At 36.7% G+C, this 22,536-nt stretch overlaps 2 protein-coding genes across 4 annotated transcripts; both read left to right on the top strand.

The window, feature by feature from the left end:
• Positions 1 to 221: 221 nt before the first annotated feature.
• Positions 222 to 6,434, top strand: LOC114456724 (zinc finger protein Dzip1-like). The gene is made up of 6 exons (XM_028438684.1): positions 222 to 302; positions 1,709 to 3,081; positions 4,662 to 4,729; positions 4,815 to 4,866; positions 5,030 to 5,132; positions 6,192 to 6,434. Exons 1-6 carry the CDS (start codon positions 288 to 290, stop codon positions 6,264 to 6,266), a joined length of 1,686 nt encoding a protein of 561 aa, XP_028294485.1. The 5' UTR covers positions 222 to 287; the 3' UTR covers positions 6,267 to 6,434.
• A 1,957-nt stretch (positions 6,435 to 8,391) lies between these two features.
• Positions 8,392 to 20,311, top strand: zbtb24 (zinc finger and BTB domain containing 24). Of its 3 annotated transcripts, none has more exons than XM_028437886.1 (7): positions 8,392 to 8,430; positions 11,612 to 12,410; positions 14,558 to 14,725; positions 16,935 to 17,018; positions 17,103 to 17,186; positions 17,260 to 17,341; positions 18,533 to 20,311. In XM_028437886.1, exons 2-7 carry the CDS (start codon positions 11,645 to 11,647, stop codon positions 19,371 to 19,373), a joined length of 2,025 nt encoding a protein of 674 aa, XP_028293687.1. In that variant the 5' UTR covers positions 8,392 to 8,430; positions 11,612 to 11,644; the 3' UTR covers positions 19,374 to 20,311. The 3 variants fall into 3 exon arrangements, with proteins under 3 accessions (XP_028293687.1, XP_028293685.1, XP_028293686.1); XM_028437884.1 differs by lacking the exon at positions 8,392 to 8,430 and adding an exon at positions 8,454 to 8,631; XM_028437885.1 differs by lacking the exon at positions 8,392 to 8,430 and adding an exon at positions 8,454 to 8,669.
• Positions 20,312 to 22,536: the final 2,225 nt, after the last annotated feature.

Below are 22,536 nucleotides of genomic sequence, written 5' to 3'. Positions count from 1 at the left end.
ACCGCGGGGAACTGTGGGTATCTTGCAACTATAGTTAGAACAGCTCATTGTTGACAGGTAGTCATGGTAACTCAGGAAAAGTTAGAACAGCTCATTGTTGACAGGTAGTCATGGTAACTCAGGATAAGTTAGAACAGCTCATTGTTGACAGGTCGTTAAGGTAATGGATTCCAGAATTTGAAAGCCATGTAGAATCTAGAGACAACACAAAGAGCTTTTAGAAACGACTGAAGTAGGTCTATATTTTTAACACACCTTAACAATTGAGCAGGAGTCCTCAGTGAACAATGTTTGTACCTAAGGTAAGTTATAATGAATCGTGTGTGTTTCAGAATTAAATTTGCATTAGGAATTGAGTGTTTACAAGGTCTGTTGAAAGAGGATTTTACTTTTATTCTAAATTAAAGAGAAATTAAAGCTTTTAAACCATCCATGAAAAAGCTACTTAACCTCCCACCTTTCTATAGACATACTTCCTACGGCACTGCACTGGTATTATAAAATAACAAATATATAAATAAATTGCAGTCACAAATAGATCCAAACATGAATGTGTGCCCTTTTTAGCCCCTTTAGCATCTGATACAATTATAAAGCATCACCAATTGACTTGTAAATTCACAATAGACCCAAAATAGCTAACGAGTAAGGACTGTTCTTGATACTTGTTAATGTTTACACACAAAGATGCACTTTAACATGCAGGATATGAACAAAATCCTGAGTTTTCATTGGTTGTCATGTTTTATTTACAGGTAAACAAGTGCAAATTTAGTAAACACCCACAAACTAGGCAAACAATGAAAAAATAAAAATAAAAAAGGTCTTTAAAATTGTACAAAATAAGACGGAAACCCAAAACAAAACTCTTAAGTTACATCAGAGTGGAAGTTAAAATGATAAACTATTCAAACACTAAATGACAAAGTTTTTTAATAACTACATTTATTTAATATGAAAATATAATTATATAAATCTAAAATCTACACAAGGAAAAAAATTAAGCCTTTCAAACATGAAATAAAGCGATGAGCAGTGCAGTGTGTCCATGTGATCTTTGTCTGTTTTTGTTCTCACATGTTATGGGGCGCTGATGGCAAAGAGCAGCTTTTGGCAACATTTAGCAACAAACAACATTTAAAAAAAACTTTTGTGAATGTATTTATTTGACCAGATTTAGAGCAATACTTGTGAAATTTGATATTTTTTCTTGTAAAAATCTAAAACTACATGTGAAATATTAAATCTAAATGTTACATTTAAATCTAAAGGTTACATTTTAATCCAGATGCTAAATGTTAAATCGAGATGCTGAATGGTAAATATAAATGTTACATCTAAATCTTACATCTAAATGTTGAATCTAAATGTTAATTCTAAATGTTAAATATTGAATGCTTAATTTAAACTTATTAGTTAAATATTGAGTTTGACCCATAACATTTAAATTTTACATTCAGATTTAACATTTAGATTTAAATTTAACATTTAGCATCTAGATTTTGATTTACCATTGACATTATATTTTTACGAGAAGAAAATGATCACAAATTTTCCAAATGTTGCTGTAAATCTGGTCAAAAGTAACAAAAAAAAAAAAATGTTTTGCTGCTCAGTGTTACGAAAAGTTGCTGTTTAACTTAACTTGCACAACTTTAAAATCGCTGTCCCATAACATGGGGGTTCATATCTGCTGTTTCCCTTTCAGCTTTTCCTAGAAGGAGTTCAATATCCCTATGGTGGTTACACCCGTAGGAGCCCTGCACCAGCACCAGTCATGACTCCATTCAAATTCCACCTGCCCCGGGAGAGCGTGGACTGGAGGCGGATCATCGCGGTGGACGTGGACCTGGTGGTGAGCCAGGTGGACGTGGACATGCTGCAGGAGCACATCAACATGGTGACCTTCTGCAACCTGGAGGGCGAGTGCTGCGTCCGCTGCAGAAACCCCATTGATCCCTCCTTAGTGAAGCTGCTGAGGCTGGCTCAGCTCTCCCTGGAGTGGCTCTTGTACTCCCAGGAGGTCCTCACCCACAACCTGGTCGAGGTCGAGGAGCGGCTGACTGCGGCCGATAGGAAGCACCAGCAGCTGCTCTGGCACCTGAAAAACCAGGAGGATGATGACATCGCGCTGAAGCCCATCACAAACAATACATCTCTGGTCAACAGCCTCAAAACAGAGAACATCAGCCTCAAATCAGAGAACATCTGCCTCAAATCAGAGAACATCGGCCTCAAATCAGAGCTCAATAGACTAAAGGAGCAGATCAATGAGCAGCGGCAGACCATTGAAGCCAAAACAATTCTGAAAATGAAGCAGCAGTCACAGAAAGACCTGCTGAGAGCGACTCGTGTCAGCGACGAGGCGATGGCCCAGTTGGATCGCAAGCTTGACGACACCAAAAATAGCTTGCTCAGGGAGATGGAGTCCCAATACAACCAAAACCTCCATGCTCTGGACAAAATCAGTCAGAATCAACTTGTCAGGCAGGAGATACATGTCAACCCCGTGGACTCGCAGCAGCAGAGAGACATCTACAAGGAGATCCAGGGCCAGACAATCCAGATGTTGGAGCAGCAAAAAAAGAAACATAGTCAAAAATGGAAATCCAGGTTGCAGGGAGTCAAAGCTCAGCACAAATCTGAGACTGACAGGCTGATGGATGAGCTGAGCAAAATGCAGACGTACCAGTCTGAGAACCACAAGATGTCCCGGATTCTGCGGAAGAAGAAGCTCATCATCCAAGCTCAGAGGGAACAGATAAAGAGCATTTATTTAAACCCACCCATCAAAGAAGAAGAAGAACACAAAGAAGAAGCAGAAGCAGAAGAAGAAGAAGTACCAGTCACCAAGAGTTCACCTGCACCAGAGCCCCAACCGAAGAGAGTTTCCACGATGAGGCCAGTGTCTTTTCCAATCTTGGATCCTATACAGGAGCTGTCAGAGGATTCAAACACCATATCTGAAAAGAGTCCAGCGCAGACAGAACCCAAGCCTGAGCTCAGGAAGGAGGTGACACTGACGCTCGTCAGGTCGGTGGAGAGTCAGAGAACGGAAACTTCTGGGAGCCTTACAGAAAAGTAAGATCAGAAAAAAATGAAGAAAAGAAAGCTGTACATACACATCAGAAAACACACGTGAATCACAAATGTAAATTCCAAGCAGATCATGATACCATAAACTCGGATTATGATTTATTACAACTAAAAATACATATGATTATTTATCGCCAATTTTGTTCTGTGCAAAAATGTTCTTGCACCGTTTAAAAAAAGAAAGGCATGTGTAGAATTGGCTCAGCTGAATTAAATTTGCACTCAATGGCCCTCATTTATCAACCTTGCGTAAAAATGGTGCAAATCTGAGTGCAAATGTGGTCGTACGACAGGACCAGTGTGTGATTCATGAAACATTCGTATCTGACCAATTCCAGCGTACAAATGATCGGGTGTTGATAAATGCGGCGGCTGAATTCGATCAATATTACGTGTTATGCCCTCCTGTTCCGCCTGTAAAATTATAAATCTAAATGTTAAACCTAAACCTAAATCTAAATGTTAAACCTAAATCTAAATGTTAAATCTTAATCTAGATGTTAAATATTAAATCCAGATGCTAAATGGTAAATCTAAATGGTAAATTTTAATATTAGCGGAGGCCCCGCCCACTGAGGTCAAGCAAGAAAAGAAGCATTTCCAAGGTGAAAATCGGCATCCTCACATCAGAGGTGGAGCAAAACAAAGATGTGCTTTATGACAGTGTGAAAACTGGACTGAAAGCATTTAAAGTCTCTGTGGAAGAGAATCAGCCACTGAGCAGGTGACGTCTGCCCCCCTGTGTGCGCTGAAAACAACTTCACAACAGAGACCCTGGAGACACATATGGATATGACGATTTTTTTTTTTTTTTTTTACCTCAGTTAAAGCAATACATATCACATTAAAATAAATTATTGATTGAAACCTAGTAAAGTTATGTACACACTTCAGGTTAGATGTTAGTCTGATGTGGTTGATTCTTTAAGATTTATACAATTTTAGTCAACACTATGTTTCTCAGTGTAATTGAAATAATTGTGTGGAGAAAGTAGAATTTACCCAAATCTGATCATTTTACCAAAAAAAAAAAAAAAAAAAAAAAAATGCTATTAGAGCGCAATATAATCTATCAGTTTCATTATTTTGAAAATAATAACTTTAATTATAATCAAATAAAATACAAATACTGAAAGTCACTGTTTTAATTAGATTTTTTAGATAATTGTACATTGAGTATTTTTTCCTAAGTGTAAGTGTAATTTTACTCACACTTAAGTACAATCTACACTCTGTAATCTACGTTGCTACTTTTAGAATGAAGAATGAAGGAATTAGAACAAATATTCAGGCTATCAGGATGCCCGATCGTGAATGCGCCAAGTAATAACCTACGACTTAAGGAAATGACATCACCACTTTTTATTCTTTCAACACACAAAATTCCAGATTCAGGTTTACCTTTGTTTACAAAGCAGCCTGTGTTTAATATTTCTATATTTAGTTGTTCACCTGAGAAAATTGTGGTTGAAAGTCGATAATCTACACAAATAAATCAAATGGAATATTTGGTGATTGAGATTTAATTCTTCCTAAAAATCTCTTTGAATTCTGTTCCTGATCAGGAAACCTCCGTTGAGCTTCATTGAAGAATCGGATCCTGAGATGGAAGAGGTAGAAGAGCAAGGAAAAGGTTGGCCGCTTGTTTACCTAAACAGTCCTCTTTCATCCTTATTGTTGTTTTGATCACATTATTAATCTCCTCTGTTCGGTTGCAGTAAAGAAAAAGAACAAATTGGTGAGAAAGATGAAGATCTTGGGACAAAAGATGTAAGAAAAATTCCAAAAATATTTCTAAACAAATGCTTGGAGTTGTGTGGTTGGGCCCACTTCAGATCAAACTGGTCCAAATGTGGCCTTTGAACTGAAATGAGTCTGACAGCCCTGGTGTAGATGGTAGACGAGTGAAAGCCTGTTTGTTGTGTGGGTTCAGTTCACAGAGTTGCAGGAAAGTATTGAGTGTTTTTCGTCGTCGGAAGAGGAGCACTGTAGAAGAAGAGAGTGAGGAAAGTTCTACAGAAATGTCCTCCAGTCAGGTCAGCAGTCACATCCTTCAGTTTTTCCTTTTAATTCTGAACAAATATTTTCTTAAAAACATGCTGGGCCTTACAAAGTGGAGTGCATTTTGTCGCTTAATTCCACAGCTGAATCAAATTGGCTCAAAGTGTCCCAGAACTTTTGAAAAAAAAGCATAAAAATGACCGTTTTATTTTTTATTGGATTATGTTTTTTAACAGTCCTGTAAGTGGACATAAAGCAGTGAAGTAACTCACAGAGCTTTATGCCTTTATGATTCTTTTCTCTGAGATTTTAAACCTGGACATGTGTTCTGTTACAGTACATTTAGTTTTTAGGCTACATAATAAATATAAATGTAAGACTGCAAACGTTAACTTCAACATTATTGTGCCCTAGTTTCCTCCTCTACGTATACATTAAATACAAAATATGTTTTTAAAAAAATGATATTATCCAAGCAATAAGTGATGTGATATCAGTCCCAACAGGATCTTCACTTTAATTTTGCTTGATTTTGTGACCAATTTCTAATTAATTTAGAGAAATTATGTCATAATTTGAGGAAAATGTATGGATTTTGTACGAATTTTGAGTTTCACTTTAAAGATGACTGCAATCATGTGATATAGGCAGCGAGAAAACTGTGAGCCCTGCAAATATTGTTGAGTTTCATTTTCACAATGATTCATGATTCCTCTGTCATTTTTACTTTCTCCTGCGGGCTGAACTAGACCAGATTTGGTCCTTGGTCTTTGAGTTTGACACAAGTGTCATAGGGGGTATGTGAATTAAAATCAAGAATTTGAAACGAATATAAATGGAGCAAATTACACATTTTATCTGAGATTACATTATTATGTTTAAGTGTGCAGGAGTAGGGGGCACAGGGCTTCAGGTTAAATATCTGATGGGGTACGGGACTGGGAAAAGTTTGGGAACTACTGGTCCAATCCATAGGCCAAACTTTCCATGCAGCAGTAAAGATTATATATCATAGTCTTCCAGTTGAGTTGTCTTTGTCATTTGGGTTGAGGATTCCTTTATATGTGTGTCATGTTCTTGTTCTGATGTTCCAGGTCACATCTGACGTAAAGACAGACGACACCATGAACGCCAGCCTGACTTCCCTCAACGACGTCAGTGAAACATAAAGGCCATTAGAAACACAAGAAACCCTGCAGCCAATCAGGAGATGTTGCAGAGACACAACAAACTCCCTCAAACTACTTCCTGCAATGTCTTTTGTTATGGCAATTTTTATATTCATCATCATATCGTCAAATGTATGTTCATTTGTCATGTTTTAATACATGATGACTCCATTACTCTTTGCACTTTTGAACAGCTGAATCATGTTAGATTAAACAGTACAGATCGTATTGTACTCAGTGCAACACAGAGTCTCTGCTGAAGGCCAAAACTCAAACTGACATGCAGATATACACGAACACACACACTATCAAGGATAGATAAGAGTGGCGCCCAATCTTCCTCATAATATACACGTCTTCATCATCCTCAAATGTTTCCACTGTTGGGCATCTGACTCCCCCCTTCTCCTCACCTCAGGGTGGAACTTTTCTGTTATCTGTATAAAAGCTTAAGCTGTGAAACTGTTAGTTAGAGTGGGTCTTGCCTTTTTGCTCTGCCACGAGCCTTTGCCTTTCATTCTTTCAGGATGGAAGCTTCTTTTTTACTCCTTTTTATTTTATTTTATTTTATAATAAATCTTTTTTATAAAATCATCAATGCCTCTCCTGGACTCCATCATTCAACCAGAGCAATAAATCATGTCTCCAAATGAGGTCAACCGCAAATTTGCCGTGACACTTTCCAATCCAGTCCAATACGACTTTATTTGTTAAGACGAAAATAAAAATACGTAGCAAAAAAAACTACATTTGAATTACAAAAAATTTAAAAGTATAAAACATGAGATTTAAAAAATGTCAAGGAATGTAGCAAAATAAAAGAAATAAAATGTATTTGACATCTAATGCCTACGCTCTGGAGCAAGTCATTCTTTATTAGTTTACGTAGTTTATCTACACTTGTGTGTAACCTGCTGTGTTTAATACTGGTTTTATAACATTGTACAATATATTTTTTTTTTTATATGTGACAAAGGTTTGTAAATAGAGAAAATATGTATACAATAAAGACATTTCACTGGAATTCTGACTGTACGTACATTACTCGTTCCTATTTGTCATCAGGCAGTGTGGCTGTTTTAATAATATTCCCATTTGTGGTCATGGACATGTTTCAGTCGAGACTTTATTGGGACCATAATTTAACAAGTACTAAATATTCTGGAAGTTCCAACTCTAGTTTTTTTAAAAAGAACATTAAAGTAAAAGATTTTCAGTTATTTGAAAACATGGCTGAGAAAGGATCATGTTTAATGTAGAAAAACAAAATCAGCAAAAAAAATCCCTTCCAACTGTTGAGTTTGGAAATTAAACATATTTACATGACACACACACACACACACACACACACACACACACATAAACAAATGAAATCTTGTTACCATGAGATGATGCTTACTAAGCCAGGATTAGGGTCGCATTTAAATCTTTTCCTCTTTGTGCTTTTATTTTGTAACCAGATCTCAACTCCCTGTTGCTTTATGTCTGAGATTACAAATCTTTGTCTTTTTTTTTTATTTTAATTTTTTTTTTACAAATTCAGTTATAAATGTCAGTTTTCCACACTATGTGTTTGCCTACATACAATATTAATTATATAAACTACAATTTCCACTTACTGACATTGTCATTTACAAGTGAATTTCAGCACAGGAATGAATCATTCATGTCATGGGGCACTGCTGTGCAGAAAAATAGCCAATTGTGTACAGTAGACATAGATCATTCCCAATCATTATTGAAACTATCACAATCTGTGTTAAGTCGATTTCACTCAATATGAGGTTTTTTAGTAACTTGTGCCCTTATTGTTGCACTAGCGCCATCTTCTGGAATTTATCTCCACAAGCACAAACAGAAGGCTATGTACTACTGGAAGAATAACTCAGCATGACACAACATAAACGTTGCTCTATATAATATTTAACCAAACACATTTACAATGTAACCAAATACATTTTAAAACAGGTGTTACATGCCGTAAAATGACCAATTTATACTTTTATTCTGTAACATCTGACCCTTAAACCAAAAGATTGCTGCTTCAAACGAGAACAAGCCCATCCACAATATATGTAGATCAGTTGAACGTAAATCTCGCTCTTACTTGACATCTCGCGAGAAGACGCTTCATTTCGCTCCTGTTTCCTGTTTGAAAACGAAGGTAAGGTCCTTAAAGCTCACTATTTCTCTTTGCTCAGCCGATGCAGCACCATTATAACCGGTTAACCTAAACGTTGTGGCTTTAAACAAAATAAAAAAAACAAATCTATCCGTGCACACACTCAAAGGCCGTTTTTTGCCGAGCAGTTGATGTTTTGTTTGACTTGAGGCGATTAGCTTGTAAGCTAACATGGACAGAAATGTCAGTGAAAGACCTGTGAGGACAGACCGCTATGAATGGTATGAGCAATACAAACTAATAAATTAATCAATAATACCAGACTGGTTAGATAAATAGCCTTTCTAAAGAATACAATTTGACGTGTCTTAAATATGCACACAGCATATGCACTTTCTGTACATAATTTACGAATAAGACTTTATAGTTTTTGTTTTTCTCCAATAGCAAGTAATAATAAATAGAAGTTTCCTGTATTCCCTGATACACTGCTTTTTATTTTCACTTTTACTTTTGAATATCGTCATAGTTATCGATGCAAAACAATGACGAAATGTATTCAGATTTTTTTAATTCACATAAAAACTAGAAGAAGTAACCTTTAAACCTTTAGGACTAATTCCATCCAATTACTAGCAAATTAGCAAGAACATCAGTGTAAAAAGGTGGGACATGATGGTAAACGAGCCAATCAGAAATGATCTCTGTGAGGCGTCTTAACTGATTTTTATTTATTTATTTTTACAAATGTTTTTGATGTTTTAAGCTTTGCACTGTGAGTTTATTATTTATAATCTCTCTCCGACTCTTTCATTTTTAATCATGTAAAGTGCACTGAATTATACATTGTGTATAAAATGAGCATTACAGATACGTTTGTTTTGCCTTAAACTTGCTGTTTGCTTGATGTATCCTGATGGCAGATGATGTTAGAGATGTTATTAAATATGAATAGATTATATGTTTATTGCTTTAAAATATCTGAGAATCAAGTCAATTGAAACTAAAATTACAGTAAAAATAAATAAATAAAATTCTGATGAACAAATTAAGAAAAAAAATCATTACTTTACATTACTGTAGTAAGTCTAAAGTAAACATGACACTAGGGGTGTTGAAAAAAATCAATACAGCGATATATCGCGATATTACGTTGCGCGATTCTCGGATCGATTCAAAAAGGCGTCAATATCACAGCTTGTGCTTTTTCAATAAAATCTAAAAGAAAGTACTAACTTTCTATCTGTTGTTCTAGACATATACCTCAGTTAAGTTGCACTAAGGTCAAAGTTGGTTTAAAAACCACAGGCAGATTGTATGTTATTTTTTATTTTAAGTTGTTGGCACATGGCATGTTAAAGCCAATGTTTTGAGTGTAAAATATGCCAATAACATATATTTAATATATAATGTTCTCATGAAGGTGTAGACATTTACATATTAGTTGTTTCTTAAGTCATGTATTTAAAATTAAAAAAAAAAAATCACAATAATTGCCTTTTACTTTAATATCGGGATATATCGTATCGTATTGTGACCCATGTATCAGGATACGAATCGTATCGCCAAATGCCAGGCAATACACACTAGGAGTGTGACGATATCTCGATACGGCGATATATCGCAACATTTTCCGCACGATCGATTATTGATATGCTTCCGCTAAGTATCGATTTTTAAAAAAAAATTCAAAACCTTTTCTGCTTTTTCACTAAAATGTGCAGGTAGGTCTTCACAGAAATGTTGTCACTGTTTGTTGAAGGAACCAATATATTGTTTACTGGAATATTGCACTGTAATGGTTTCATTGGTAAGAAAGACCCTATGTTTTGTTTCCAGAAATCACTATTGCAGATACTTATTTGTTTACATTGGTATGTTGACATTTATTGACAAAAATGTTGCACTAAAATAGTGTCACTGTTCATAGGACACTTTTTCAATTTATTGTCTTTCAGAGATATAAAATATTTATTGTATTTTTCATTTAAACTTTTTTTTTCTTGTTATGTCATAGATAATCGTAGATTGATTTCTGACCAATATATCGCAGTATCGTCGAGATAATTGTTATCGCGAGCTTTGTATCGCGTATCGTATCATATGGTGAGGTGCCCAGAGGTTCCCACCTCTAATACACACCCCTACATGACACTAAATCAAGCCTTACATCTTCAAGGAGCTCTGGAACAACTGGGTTTGACTGCAGCAGGATGAGCCACATGTGTAAAAATGATCCTTATTATAATTCATATTTACTCCAATATAATAAACACCGAAGAGGCTTTTTTAGAACAGAGGTTTTCAACCAGTTTAGCTCAGGGACCCACATCAGCTCTTGTATTGATCCAAATTAAGAGGATTTTCCAACTTTCACAATAATTTGATGAGTTCATCTTTATTTTGGGATTACAAAATTGTTCTTGTAGGGCAACATAAAAAGCATCACAGTCAAAGCAAAAATGGTCTTTTAACAATGTTTAAATGATCAGTAAAGTTGACTAATTGGTGTTTCTAAATAAGTCAGTGTAGTAATTGTTGTATCGCCTAAAAATGACAAATATCAACAATAAGAATAGTCTGTTACCCAAACTTGAGAAAAATATTAAGATTATTAGTAAATGTGAATATTTATCAAAATCAGAATCGGTTTTTATTGCCAAGTACATTTACATATACGAGGAATTTGTCTTGGTGTATTGGTGCGAAAGAAAAAACAAGGCTAAATAACAAGTACTTAAATAAAATAAAATATGAGAAGCAAATACCAATATACATAGTAGAATTTAAACACAAAATGTACAGAGAGCATAAAAGAAAAAAAAATTAAAGTCCAGTGAACGTTAATGTGACGCATATTAAACAGTTCCAGCCTTCACATTGCTGTGATATTTTTTATGTTATAATATGTAAGGTTTCATTTATTGAGACAACTTTTTTCAGGAAATGAACTTTGATCTGACCTGTTTCGACTGTCAGGAGATCAACATGTCGAAACATGTCAGTAGATCAAAGTACATTTCCTGAAAAAGGTTGTCTGAATAATTGAAGCATTAACATATTATTTCAAAAAAGAGGACAAAATAAACTTGTTGTAATTAATATGTATTCGGGTTTAACAGTACATGTAACTATTGTACATGAGTGATCTAAAAAGCCCACTGTCACTGTTTTTTCTCATTTTTTGCGGTAATGTTGTGTGTTGACACATTTGTGTTATTAGTTTCAGAAACATTGTGGTTGTATCTCAGGAGAAATGTTCCAGGAAGTCACATCATCCTCTTCATCATTCTCGTCTCTTCACTCAGAAACACACCAACAGAGCATCTTATTAAAGTTGGACGGTCTGAGGAGGAGAGATGTGCTGTGTGACGTTACTCTGGTTGTAGAGGACGTTCTGTTTAAAGCCCACAGAGCACTGCTGGCAGCCAGCAGTGAGTTCTTCTCCCTCATGTTCACAGCAGAACCTCAGAACCATCAGTCCGTGCATCAGCTGGACGGTGTGACTGCCAGGACGTTTTCCTTGGTGCTGGAGTTCATCTACAGCGCCCAGGTGTGTGTGGAGGAGAGTGTAGCAAAGCAGCTATTAGCCACGGCTCGTCTGCTGAAGGTCAGCGACCTTGTCAACGTGCTCGCTGATCTTCAACAGGCTCCAGGTCATGAGGTTAAGTCTCTGAAATCTGTGGTGGCAGATGTGCAGAAACACAAACGAGGACGACCAAAGAAAAGCACAGGTGTGCTGCGGACAGAGCCTGGGGGGACACCAGAGGGTATCCAGGCTGGGTCACAGCTCACAGAAGACCCGGGTTATAATAACCCGAGAGAGCACCAGAGCAAACGCAGAATAAGATCACCTGTAAAATATAAAGGATACAAAGTGGGCAATGATGAAGATGAAGGCAAACAGCTGAGGAAGAGAGGCAGGAAGAGGAAATACCCCCGCACTGAGGCACGGTGTGAAGACTGTGGAAAAGTGTTCAAAAACCAGCCGTTTCTAAAGATCCACCAAAGGACTCACACAGGTAATCCATCCATTATTTATTCACCTCACAAACTAGAGCATCATGGCTTCTGCTACTGTAAAGAGAACTGATATAATAATAACAATAAATCATATTTTATATAGCACTTTATCATAGACACTCAAAGCCTTTTACATTGTTGTGCATTATTCTTTCACTCCACACCCAGTGGTGGTAAGCTACTATTGTAGCCACAGCTGTCCTGGGGTAGACTCACAGAGGCGAAGCTGCCATAGTGTGCCATCGGTCCCTCAACCGCCACCAACACTCACTCACCACATTCATACTAGGAAATGTGGACAAAATGCATTGCCCAAGGACACAACAACAATGACTTGGCAAGAGCGGGATTCAAACACCCAACCCTTCGGTTGTTAGACATCTCACTCTACCTATCTGTTATTTTGGAGTAATTTGGTCATTTCCAAATGTTTATTTTAATTTTATTTCACTTCTGGATGAGTGTGAGGGGGTGCTAGCACACCATCTATATGTACGTATTTCACTCCACAGCTCAATCACTTCCGATGCGTGCCAGAGCTCCTGTGGACTTTTTTTTTTTTTACTGTTCCTTATTTGGTGATGACGTTTCCAATGGTTTATTTTCATGTTAGTTTGACCGTTCGCTATTGAGACCGGACAGATCTCACCCGGAAGTTATTGACAGCAATGGCTGCTGCTGTGTCAAGACACCTGTCCATAGGGTGGTAGTGACTGTAGTGTTACGCTCTGAGTCAGATCTAAGTGTTTACATGTTACGTAGACGGTGCTACATACTGAAGGCAACGACACACCTGCCACTACACCTAACTACTGAAAATAGATAACGTTTAGTGAAAGTTTAGAGTGGATTCACCCCCCCCCCCAACACACACACACACCAAACGACAACAAAAATATGAAAATGACACAAAATACACAAAACCAAATATTTATACAAAAAATACACAAAAGACAACAGAAATGCAAAAAAACTACACTAAAAAAGATACAAAATGACTCCAGAATCACACTTCAAAGGCAACAAAAAACAATAATTATACAAAAAAATGCACAAATGACATAAAACAAAAAACTAAACAATATTTATACAGGAAATACACAAAACGACAACAGAAATGCACAAAAATGTACAAAAAGGCTCCAAAAACACACAAAACGACTCCAAAAAACATATATTGCAGAAAAATACACCAGACAACAAAAATATGAAAATGACTCAAATTACACAAAACTAAATATTTATACAAAAAATAAACAAAATGACAACAGAAATGCACAAAACTACAGCAAAAAAGATACAAATATACACAAAATAACTCCAGAATCACACTACAATGGCAACAAAAACAATAATTATTCAAAAAAAGCACAAAAAGACAACAGAAAGACACAAAAATACACATAATGACTCCAAAAAACATACATTACAGAAAAATACACCAAACAAAAATATAAAAAATAGTATAAAATAAACAACAAACACATTATCATCTGCATGTCCCATAAAATTAAAGCAGGGAAATCGCACATGCTTTTTTTACTTTGCACCTGCAAATAAACCCTTTTATAACACCTCTTTGTACATCCAACCTTCAAACACATACTCATTTGGCCATAATTGACATCTCTACTTATGCTCCCACATGAATGCATACTTCTGACAGGCACTGTACTAATGAATTAAATTCAAAATAAAATAAATGATCAGGCTCTAAGTATAGCAACATTTATGAACTCTGAAACAGTGCCATGCCAAACGTACCATGTGGGCAACCACATAATAGGTAGAAAGCACAACCTGAATCAAAGAAAGTGGCTGGGCTTTGTTCAGAAATGGCCCGACTAAGAACATATGGATATAGAACATATGTTCAATGTTCCTGATGAGGTCAGCAGTTTATGAAGAGGCCATGAAACGGAAATATCAAAAAATAATAATTTACTCAGTAACGGATGGGTGTTGAAATGTAACAAATTACTTCTTTTAAAATGTACTTAAGTACAAGTAAAATGACTGAATTTGAAATATACTCAAAAAAGTACAAGTAATCATAAAAGCAACTCAACTACAATAATGTGAGTACTTGCAATCTGTTACTGTCACCTCTGCTATAATGATGAAAAATGATTTGTCTGGGTTTCAGGTGAGAAGCCTTTCCAGTGTAAAGTTTGCATGAAGCGTTTCACTCAAAAACACACTCTACTGGATCACCAGCGCATACACACTGGAGAAAAGCCTTTCATCTGCAGCATCTGCTCTAAGGCGCTCTCCACTAAGCACTCCCTGCAGGAGCACATGAACCTACACAAAGGTCAGAGACACTAGGGCTGTGTTTGAAATGTCACACTTTGTACTATACACTACAAACTCAGTTAGTACTGTATATACTGTCCACTATATACTAGGGCTGGGCGGTATGACCAAAAATGTATATTCCGGTATTTTTCTAAATTGTATTGTATTGGTTTATTTGAAAGGGGACAGTGCAATTTCATAGAACCCAAGAACAAACATGGTTAAAAAAAGCCAGAGTTAGCCAGAAGGCTATTTTTCATCTGTAGTCCCCTGTAGTCATCTGTAAAAAGGCATTAAAATACAAGCATGACAATACATGTACAAGTCAATAACAACAATAACAGTACCTATTACAATATTAAAACACAAAAAACCTGTTAAAATATTAAAACACACAAGAAATTGTAACGGTTTCACGGTATATGACTGTTTTTTTTTTATCATGCATAATCAGTTGTTCACAACATTTTCTACTGGTTGGGAGAGGAATTACTGCAGTAGATTGACTTAGGATGGTCTATTTTACTGTCATGATGAGTGAATATTGTAGAATAATTCCACACTAGTAGTAATACAAGTTTGCAACCGCAGCCCAATGGCTCTTTGCCGCACTAGCTTAGCTTTAGCATTAGCTTGATTTCTAGCTTTAAATGCTGCATACTCTGTGGTGTGGTGGATTCTTATGGTGAATAAGGTAGGGTTTTATTTGCAGCTACACCAGGACTTATTTCCGCATTATAGGAATTACAAATTGCGATCCTTTGCTCTCTATTTTTGTGTATTACTGCCGACATGCTAAGCTAACTGTGCCTTTGTGTCCGTGAGTGTTGTTCTCCTGTAGCAGAGGCATACGCACGCAGGCACATGCTCACATGCAGCTTCAGAGCTTTTAATTGTGTCTTTCTTATCCATTTACACATATGATTTACACCGTAACTAACACCAGAGCTACTGTTTACCTTCCTATTTAGAAGTGCTACATTGAAAAGGATCGTTCTGAAAGTTGTGTAATCAAATGACCAAGTAGAATATCAACATTTGGTCATTTGATCCATAAAACTTAAAGAAACACATTTCATGCCAACATTTCTGAGATTTTCAAAGACCCTCCATTGTGCTACTGACTAAACTTCCCGTTAACTTCAAAGTAAGAGCCCTATTTACAGAAAAATTCGAAAACCCAATGGAAGGCAAGAAAAGATGCTTTTGTTTTGAAAACGGGATGTTTGACTTTTAGCTTGAAGCCAATCAGAGGACTAATTTACACTACTCTCGCAATGCATCATGGGGTGGTTAAGTATGACAAGTGTTCACACTGTGCACACTTTTCCTGATATAGTATACATCCGGGTATTTCTCGCATACTCAATATTTTCATACTATTTAAAGTGAAAGCACTACATACTCATGTTGACGTCACACTTAGTATGAGTAGAAGTATAGTAGTGTAACATTTACAACACAGCCAACGTCTATTTGTGTGTTTATCTCAAACAGGTTTTCTGTCACTTTGTGTGAAGAAGTTTAGGAAGAGATTCAAGAATAAACAAAAGTGCAACATTAGATGTTCTTCAAATGATATGAAATCATTTATCTTTGTTTAGCTGAAATGTAACTTGACCTTCATTTACTTGATTGCGTTAAAGGTGCAGTGTGCTGCTGGAAATTTGTTTTAATCTATTAAAGTCAGACAATTATGACTTCACGTCAAATCACATATTTAAAGAATTTGCAGCTGGGGCCATTTTTGGTGCTAGTGATTGTCGCTGTCATGCTGATCAATGCACATCAAATGTTTTCACTTTGATGTTCGTAGTTTTGGTTAAAAGAGAAAAGGTTTCCTCCGCTGTGCAAAAAAACCCTGATAGTTCTGTTGATCTGTGTCCAAGTTGAGTTAGTGTTGGATCGATAACTTGTTCAATCAACTGGACTGATGAGGAAAAACCGTTTTAATCAAATTGAATGGATAAATAAAATGAGTCAGGCCTTTATCCATCTGCAAATGTCACAAAAATCATTAGTTGAAAACCAAAGTTATGCAAAATGTGCTTTTATATTTACTTTCCTTTTTAATTTTTTTTTTAAGAAATAGCAAATTATGTAAATAACAAAAAAAGACCTTAAAGAGGATTTTTTTTAAATTATTTAATCTGCAGGACACTCAAAATTCAAGATTTCTTTTGGTTTTCTGTCCAAACAGTAAATGATTTTGCTTGTTTCCTCAGAGGAGAAGTCTTTTGACTGCGATAAATGTGGAAAAAGCTTCACTCAGAGCCGGCAGCTCAAAAGCCACTACAGAGTTCATACTGGTAAGTAACCAGTGACGTCCAAAGCAGCTGCTTTAAGTTTTATGTAACAAGTTTAATGTTTTATTTTATTTTCTTACTTTAAAGGTAAATCGTTGCCTGAATGTGCTCAGTGTCATCACAGATTCATGGACACAGCTCAACTAAAAAAGCACCTGAGGACACACACAGGTGAATCCACACACTATAAACTATAAACTATTGAAAACATGCCTCAGGTGATGACATCACTGGGTTTTTACAGGTGAGAAGCCGTTCACCTGTGATGTCTGTGGGAAGTGTTTTACAGCTAAGAGCACACTGCAGACTCACATCAGGATCCACAGGTGGGACGTTGGCTGTGTTAATGTCATACTACTCATACTATGTCTGACGTCAACATGAGTATGTAGTGCGTTCACATTAGATTGTATGGAAAGATTGAGTACACAAGAAATACCCGGATGTATACTAAATGGAGACATATTTGATGTATGGATGGTGCACACACAAGTCATACTCTACCGCCCCACAATGCATTGCGAGCGGGACGTTAAATGTTCCTGGGACCGACTTCAAGCTAAAAATCACCCCCTTTTCAAAATAAAAGCCTCTCTTCTTGTCTTACATTAATTTTTTTTTAACGCTTATGTAAATAGGGCTCTTGTTTTGAAGTTAACTGGAAGTTTTGTCAGTAGCACAATGGAGGGTCTCCAAATTGTTGGCATGAAATGTGTTTTTGTGAGTTTTATGGATCAAATGAGCACATGTTGATATTCTACTTGGTCACTTTCTCACTTAAAATGTTTTCAGAACTTTCAAAGGTGGAGAATCAGCGGAGATATTTAGCCTCAGTGTGATTCAGGTTTTTGTCGTTGTAGGTTTGAAATGCATTTTGGAAGTATACTTTAGTGGGAATGGTCATCCTATTCATACTAATAGAATATTGTAGACATTATACAGGTATACTAATTGAGTGTTTAGTTTGTAGTACGTTACTATGCGATTTCAAACACAGTCAACATCACAACATCAGCAAACATCTTCTGTTCAAGCTATACTTACATTTGTGCTTAATATTGGTTTTTGTAATGTGCCCGCGACCCTGAAATAGGACAAAGTGGGTCAGAAAATGGACGGTTAGGTTTGTGTAACGTAATGTTTATTTCAGACATTCAAACAATTTTAATTCCAAAAGGAAAAAAGACAATAAACGAAAAATGACACAATTACTGTAAAAAAGCAACAGCAAAAAAAAAATTGTTAATATTTAATTCAAAATAAACTTATACATCTGTACCTGTTGCCACCATCATGGTTGTCTATACCGTCATGATTGTTTTTAATATTATAAATAACTAGTTGTCGTATTATATCATTGTCATCATTTTCCCCAGCATCATATACTCATCATTGTCACAATTATAAATACTATCACTATTAACGTAAACATTATAACTGTTAATACACAAAGAACCAAGCCTGAATTACACATACAATAATATACTTAAATTCATATACGACACTGTGTGTTCCAGAGGTGAGAAACCGTATGACTGCAACATCTGTAACAAGACCTTCTCAGATTCAAGTGCGCGACGGCGACATGTGGCCTCACACTCAGGGAAGAAACCCTTCACCTGCTCCCTCTGCAGCCTTTCCTTCACACGCCTGGACAACCTGAAAACACACACTAAGTCCCACAATAAGGAAACGGCAGCCCTGACCAAGTCCTCTGATGATTCGTCTGAAGCAGTGGCAATAGATGCTGACTCAGCATCTGCAGGGCCACAGGAGGAGGTCCAGAACCTTCTCCAGCTCCAGCCGTACCAGTTGCCCTCGGCCTCAGACCAGGACATCCAGCTGGTGGTGTCGGAGGATGTCGGGAACATGAACTTTGTGCCTGAGCAGGAATTGAGTGTGATCAGCACAGAGGGAGGGGCCACCCAGTCCCCGCACCCCAGGCTCACCCTCCTCCCCCAGTCCTCAGTGCAGAACGTGGCTCTGCTCACCCACACTAACATGGTGGACCCATCCCCTCAGATCCACACCATCAGCATGCTGGAGGGCCAGATGAACCCACACTACGAGCAGATGCATGTCATCACCCTGAGCAAAGAGGCCATGGAGCAGCTGCAACCGCTGCACATGACTCAGCATCCTGTTCAGCAGCTCCAGATGATGAACCAGCCCGACCCGCAGGACCCACAGAACCAGGCCCTGCAGGCCATACGCATCAGCAGCCAGAGCAGCCAGCCAATCAACATCAGCCAGACCAACAAGCAGATCTCCAACCATCACATCCAGGGGCCCACGTTTCAGATCCAGGCAGGAACTGTGTCCTACCTGTACACCACAGGGATGGCCCAGGACAGCTGAGGGACCACAAAGCTGCTGATGGAACAGGAACGCACCAACTTTTAATGTTCTCACAAACCAAATGAGCTTTTTGAATCTTATTTTGATGCTTTCTTTGGTGGAAGATTCATTATCACGCAGAAAGCATTCCAGACTTTTGTAGTGACAATCTCTCTTTTGGCTAATTGGACCAAGTCTTCTGGCTCCTTTACTCCAACCCTGCAACTCACTTTATCCTGACTCTGCTACTGCAGCACGGTGTCGAGGGAAAGGGTTGGTAAACGCTTACTATGGGACAGTTTGTCTGAAGACATTAAACCAAAATAACTGAATTTGAATATGAATATGACTGGTGCAACGGAAACAGAGCCGGGATTGATCCAAGATAATCTGTGTACTGTTCGTTCTTTGGTTATTCTGTTTTAAAACCAAATCAAAATAACAAATGGTGTGGTCAAAAACCAGGTTTAAAGTCAGTAAAACAAAATAACCACAGTTTATTTGTTATTTGGATTTGGTTTTAAAATGGAAAAACCAAAGAACGAACAGTACATGGATTCAAGAGGACAGACCCTGAATCTATCATTCAGTTTATAGAACAATCCCAAACAAACATTAAGAACTGGTAATGTAGTTATAGTAAATGCACCACATGAAGGAACTTTACCCACAGTTTAGTAACAATAAGCTGGCATTTATTTCAAACACACATTATGGGTTAGGGCTGCTCACAATATTATAAACACTACATCATTATCAGTTATACCAACATTTTGAATAAATGCAATGGAATGTTAAAGATGCCAAGTTTTCTTCATTCGTTTTCATTAAAAGTGCAAAAGAAAAAAAAAAAGGTTTTCTTTTCCTCCACCGTCCAAAAAACCCAGAAAATTCTGTTGATCTGTGTCCAAGTTGAGTTAATGTTGGATCAATAACTTGCACAATCAATTAGAATGATCAGGAAAAACAGTTTTAATGAGATTGAATGAATAGATAAAATGAGACGGGAAATAAATGTCACTGACACATCACTTTCAGGCTTGTATTCAACTTCAAATATCGCATTAATCATTAGTTAAAAACCAAAGTTCTGCAAAATGTGGTTTTATATTTATTCTTCAATTAAACCAACTTCTAGAATAAATTACATTTGTGTCTCTGAAGAATGGACATCTGATCAGCAGTTTAAACTACGGGCATGCAGCATCCTCAGTTTGTAATTTTACACCAGCCTCACTAACTCTATGAGCTTTACAGCTGTACAAATGGAGTGTGTGTGTCTGTGGATTGTAGTGTTAGTGAGGTACACCGTTGGTGACTGGAATACCAACACTACTTGTTAATGTATGCAAAAACAACCACATTTATCTTCAATGAAAAGAAAATAAATAGGCAATGCAAATTTGTTTGTATAGCGTGTTTCATACATGGGGCAATTTAACAGTTTTTTAAATAAATAAAAACATTAAAATCAGCAGTAAAAGCATCTAAAAGTTCTATGGACTCAAGCAATAGTTTCTGGGACCGAATAATAAAGACACTAATGTTATAGCTATAATATAGCCCAAATACAAAAAACATGACTTCAATAAAATAAAATACAAATTCAATCTGAAGTTTTTAATTGAAAATATTTTGTTTTTAAAGCAACTTTATAAAATCTACCACCCTACAGATTTGATCAAATATACAGTAATTCATCTGAATGGATTGACGGATCTATGGAATCTCAGAAGTAAAAAAAAAAAAAAACAATTATTGACAGTTATTCATAACCATTTATCAACAACCTGATACTGCAACACAGTAATACTTTATAGTGGTGTGCCACATGCAAATGCCTGATGTAGTTTAAAAAAAAAATAAAAAATTCAGCAGTTTTCTGGTCCTGCTCATGTTTTCATTCAGTCTGTGGATGTTTTAGCTCGTAAAAAGCTGCTCACGTTTATGTTTTGTTTCGCAGTGTTGCGGTCCAAATAGTATCCAGATAATCTGGTGACTGACTATTGACTTTGAGGCTGGTGTGAGGAACAATAGATGTTAGAACTTCTACCATTTGACACTTTTACAAAAACCATTTTTACGGGCAGTAAAATGTTCATTTTGCACGTTATAAAATCTTTTAAACGAAACGTCATCGACACACAAACTCTGTGAGGTGTGAGGTGGAAAACATGATACAAGATCATTTTTATCAAACGCAGCCGAGTAAAAGTCTGTCTGTTGGTCGTTCTGTGTGGTGTTTTTCATATATATATATATATATATATATATATATATATATATATATATATATATAATTTCCTGAACGGCTTGCCATTTATATATATAATTTTTATTTTTTCCTGCAGAGAATAACAAATGACTTTTTACTTAATGGATATCCAAACACACTTTCCCTCTACTCAACCACCTGATGATCCACTCACTCACTGCTTTACAAAAGCATGCACCATCTCATCTCATAGAGCCACTTTTTCCAGCTGGATGGACACAAAAGCCTTGGTCATCCTGCACAAGTGAAGCAGGCAGTGTCAAAGAAAGCCAGAACCAGGGAGCTTTTATCAGCAGATGTGTAGTGAGAGGAAATCTGACCTTTCTTTGATGGAAGGGGCTGATTTTATGGAGGATAAGCAGCTGTCCGTGGCTCGTCTTTGTCTTTACTCTAAGAATTAACACACAACGTGACAGGATGAACAGCCTGGTTGTTGTTTGTCTTTGGTTAAGATAATATCACTCATTCACATGGCACATGTAACTGCAGGTGCTGCTTATAAAATTAGAATATAATGAAAAAGTTGATTTTATTTCAGTAATTCCATTCAAAAAGTGAAACTTGTATATGATATTCCTTCATTACACACAGAATGATATATTTCAAATGTTTATTTCTTTTAATTTTGATGATTATAACTGACAACTAATGAAAATCCCAATTTCAATATCTCAGAAAATTAGAATAATACTTAAGACTGATACAAAAAAAATTTCTAGAAATGTTGGCCAACTGAAAAGTATGAGCATGTACAGCATTCAATACTTAGTTTGGGCTCCTTTTGCATGAATTACTGCAGCAATGCGGTGTGACATGGAGTTGATCAGTCTGTGGCTCCGCTCAGGTGTTATGAGAGCCCAGGGTGCTCTGATAGTGGCCTTCAGCTATTCTGCATTGTTGGGTCCGGTG

This window comes from Gouania willdenowi, chromosome 22 (assembly GCF_900634775.1).
Source record: "Gouania willdenowi chromosome 22, fGouWil2.1, whole genome shotgun sequence".
In the NCBI taxonomy this organism is placed as follows: Eukaryota; Metazoa; Chordata; class Actinopteri; order Blenniiformes; family Gobiesocidae; genus Gouania; species Gouania willdenowi.
Note: the sequence above shows the minus strand (reverse complement) of the source record. Positions and strands in the feature narration are given on the sequence as shown.

Bases quoted from the DNA above. Each gene is read 5' to 3' on its own strand.
- LOC114456724 (XM_028438684.1), top strand. The intron at 4,730-4,814 runs GTTGGCCGCTTG...GTTCGGTTGCAG, and splicing joins GGTAGAAGAGCAAGGAAAAG to TAAAGAAAAAGAACAAATTG. The intron at 4,867-5,029 runs GTAAGAAAAATT...GTGTGGGTTCAG, and splicing joins AAGATCTTGGGACAAAAGAT to TTCACAGAGTTGCAGGAAAG.
- zbtb24 (XM_028437884.1), top strand. The intron at 17,187-17,259 runs GTGAATCCACAC...GGGTTTTTACAG, and splicing joins GCACCTGAGGACACACACAG to GTGAGAAGCCGTTCACCTGT. The intron at 17,342-18,532 runs GTGGGACGTTGG...TGTGTGTTCCAG, and splicing joins ACTCACATCAGGATCCACAG to AGGTGAGAAACCGTATGACT.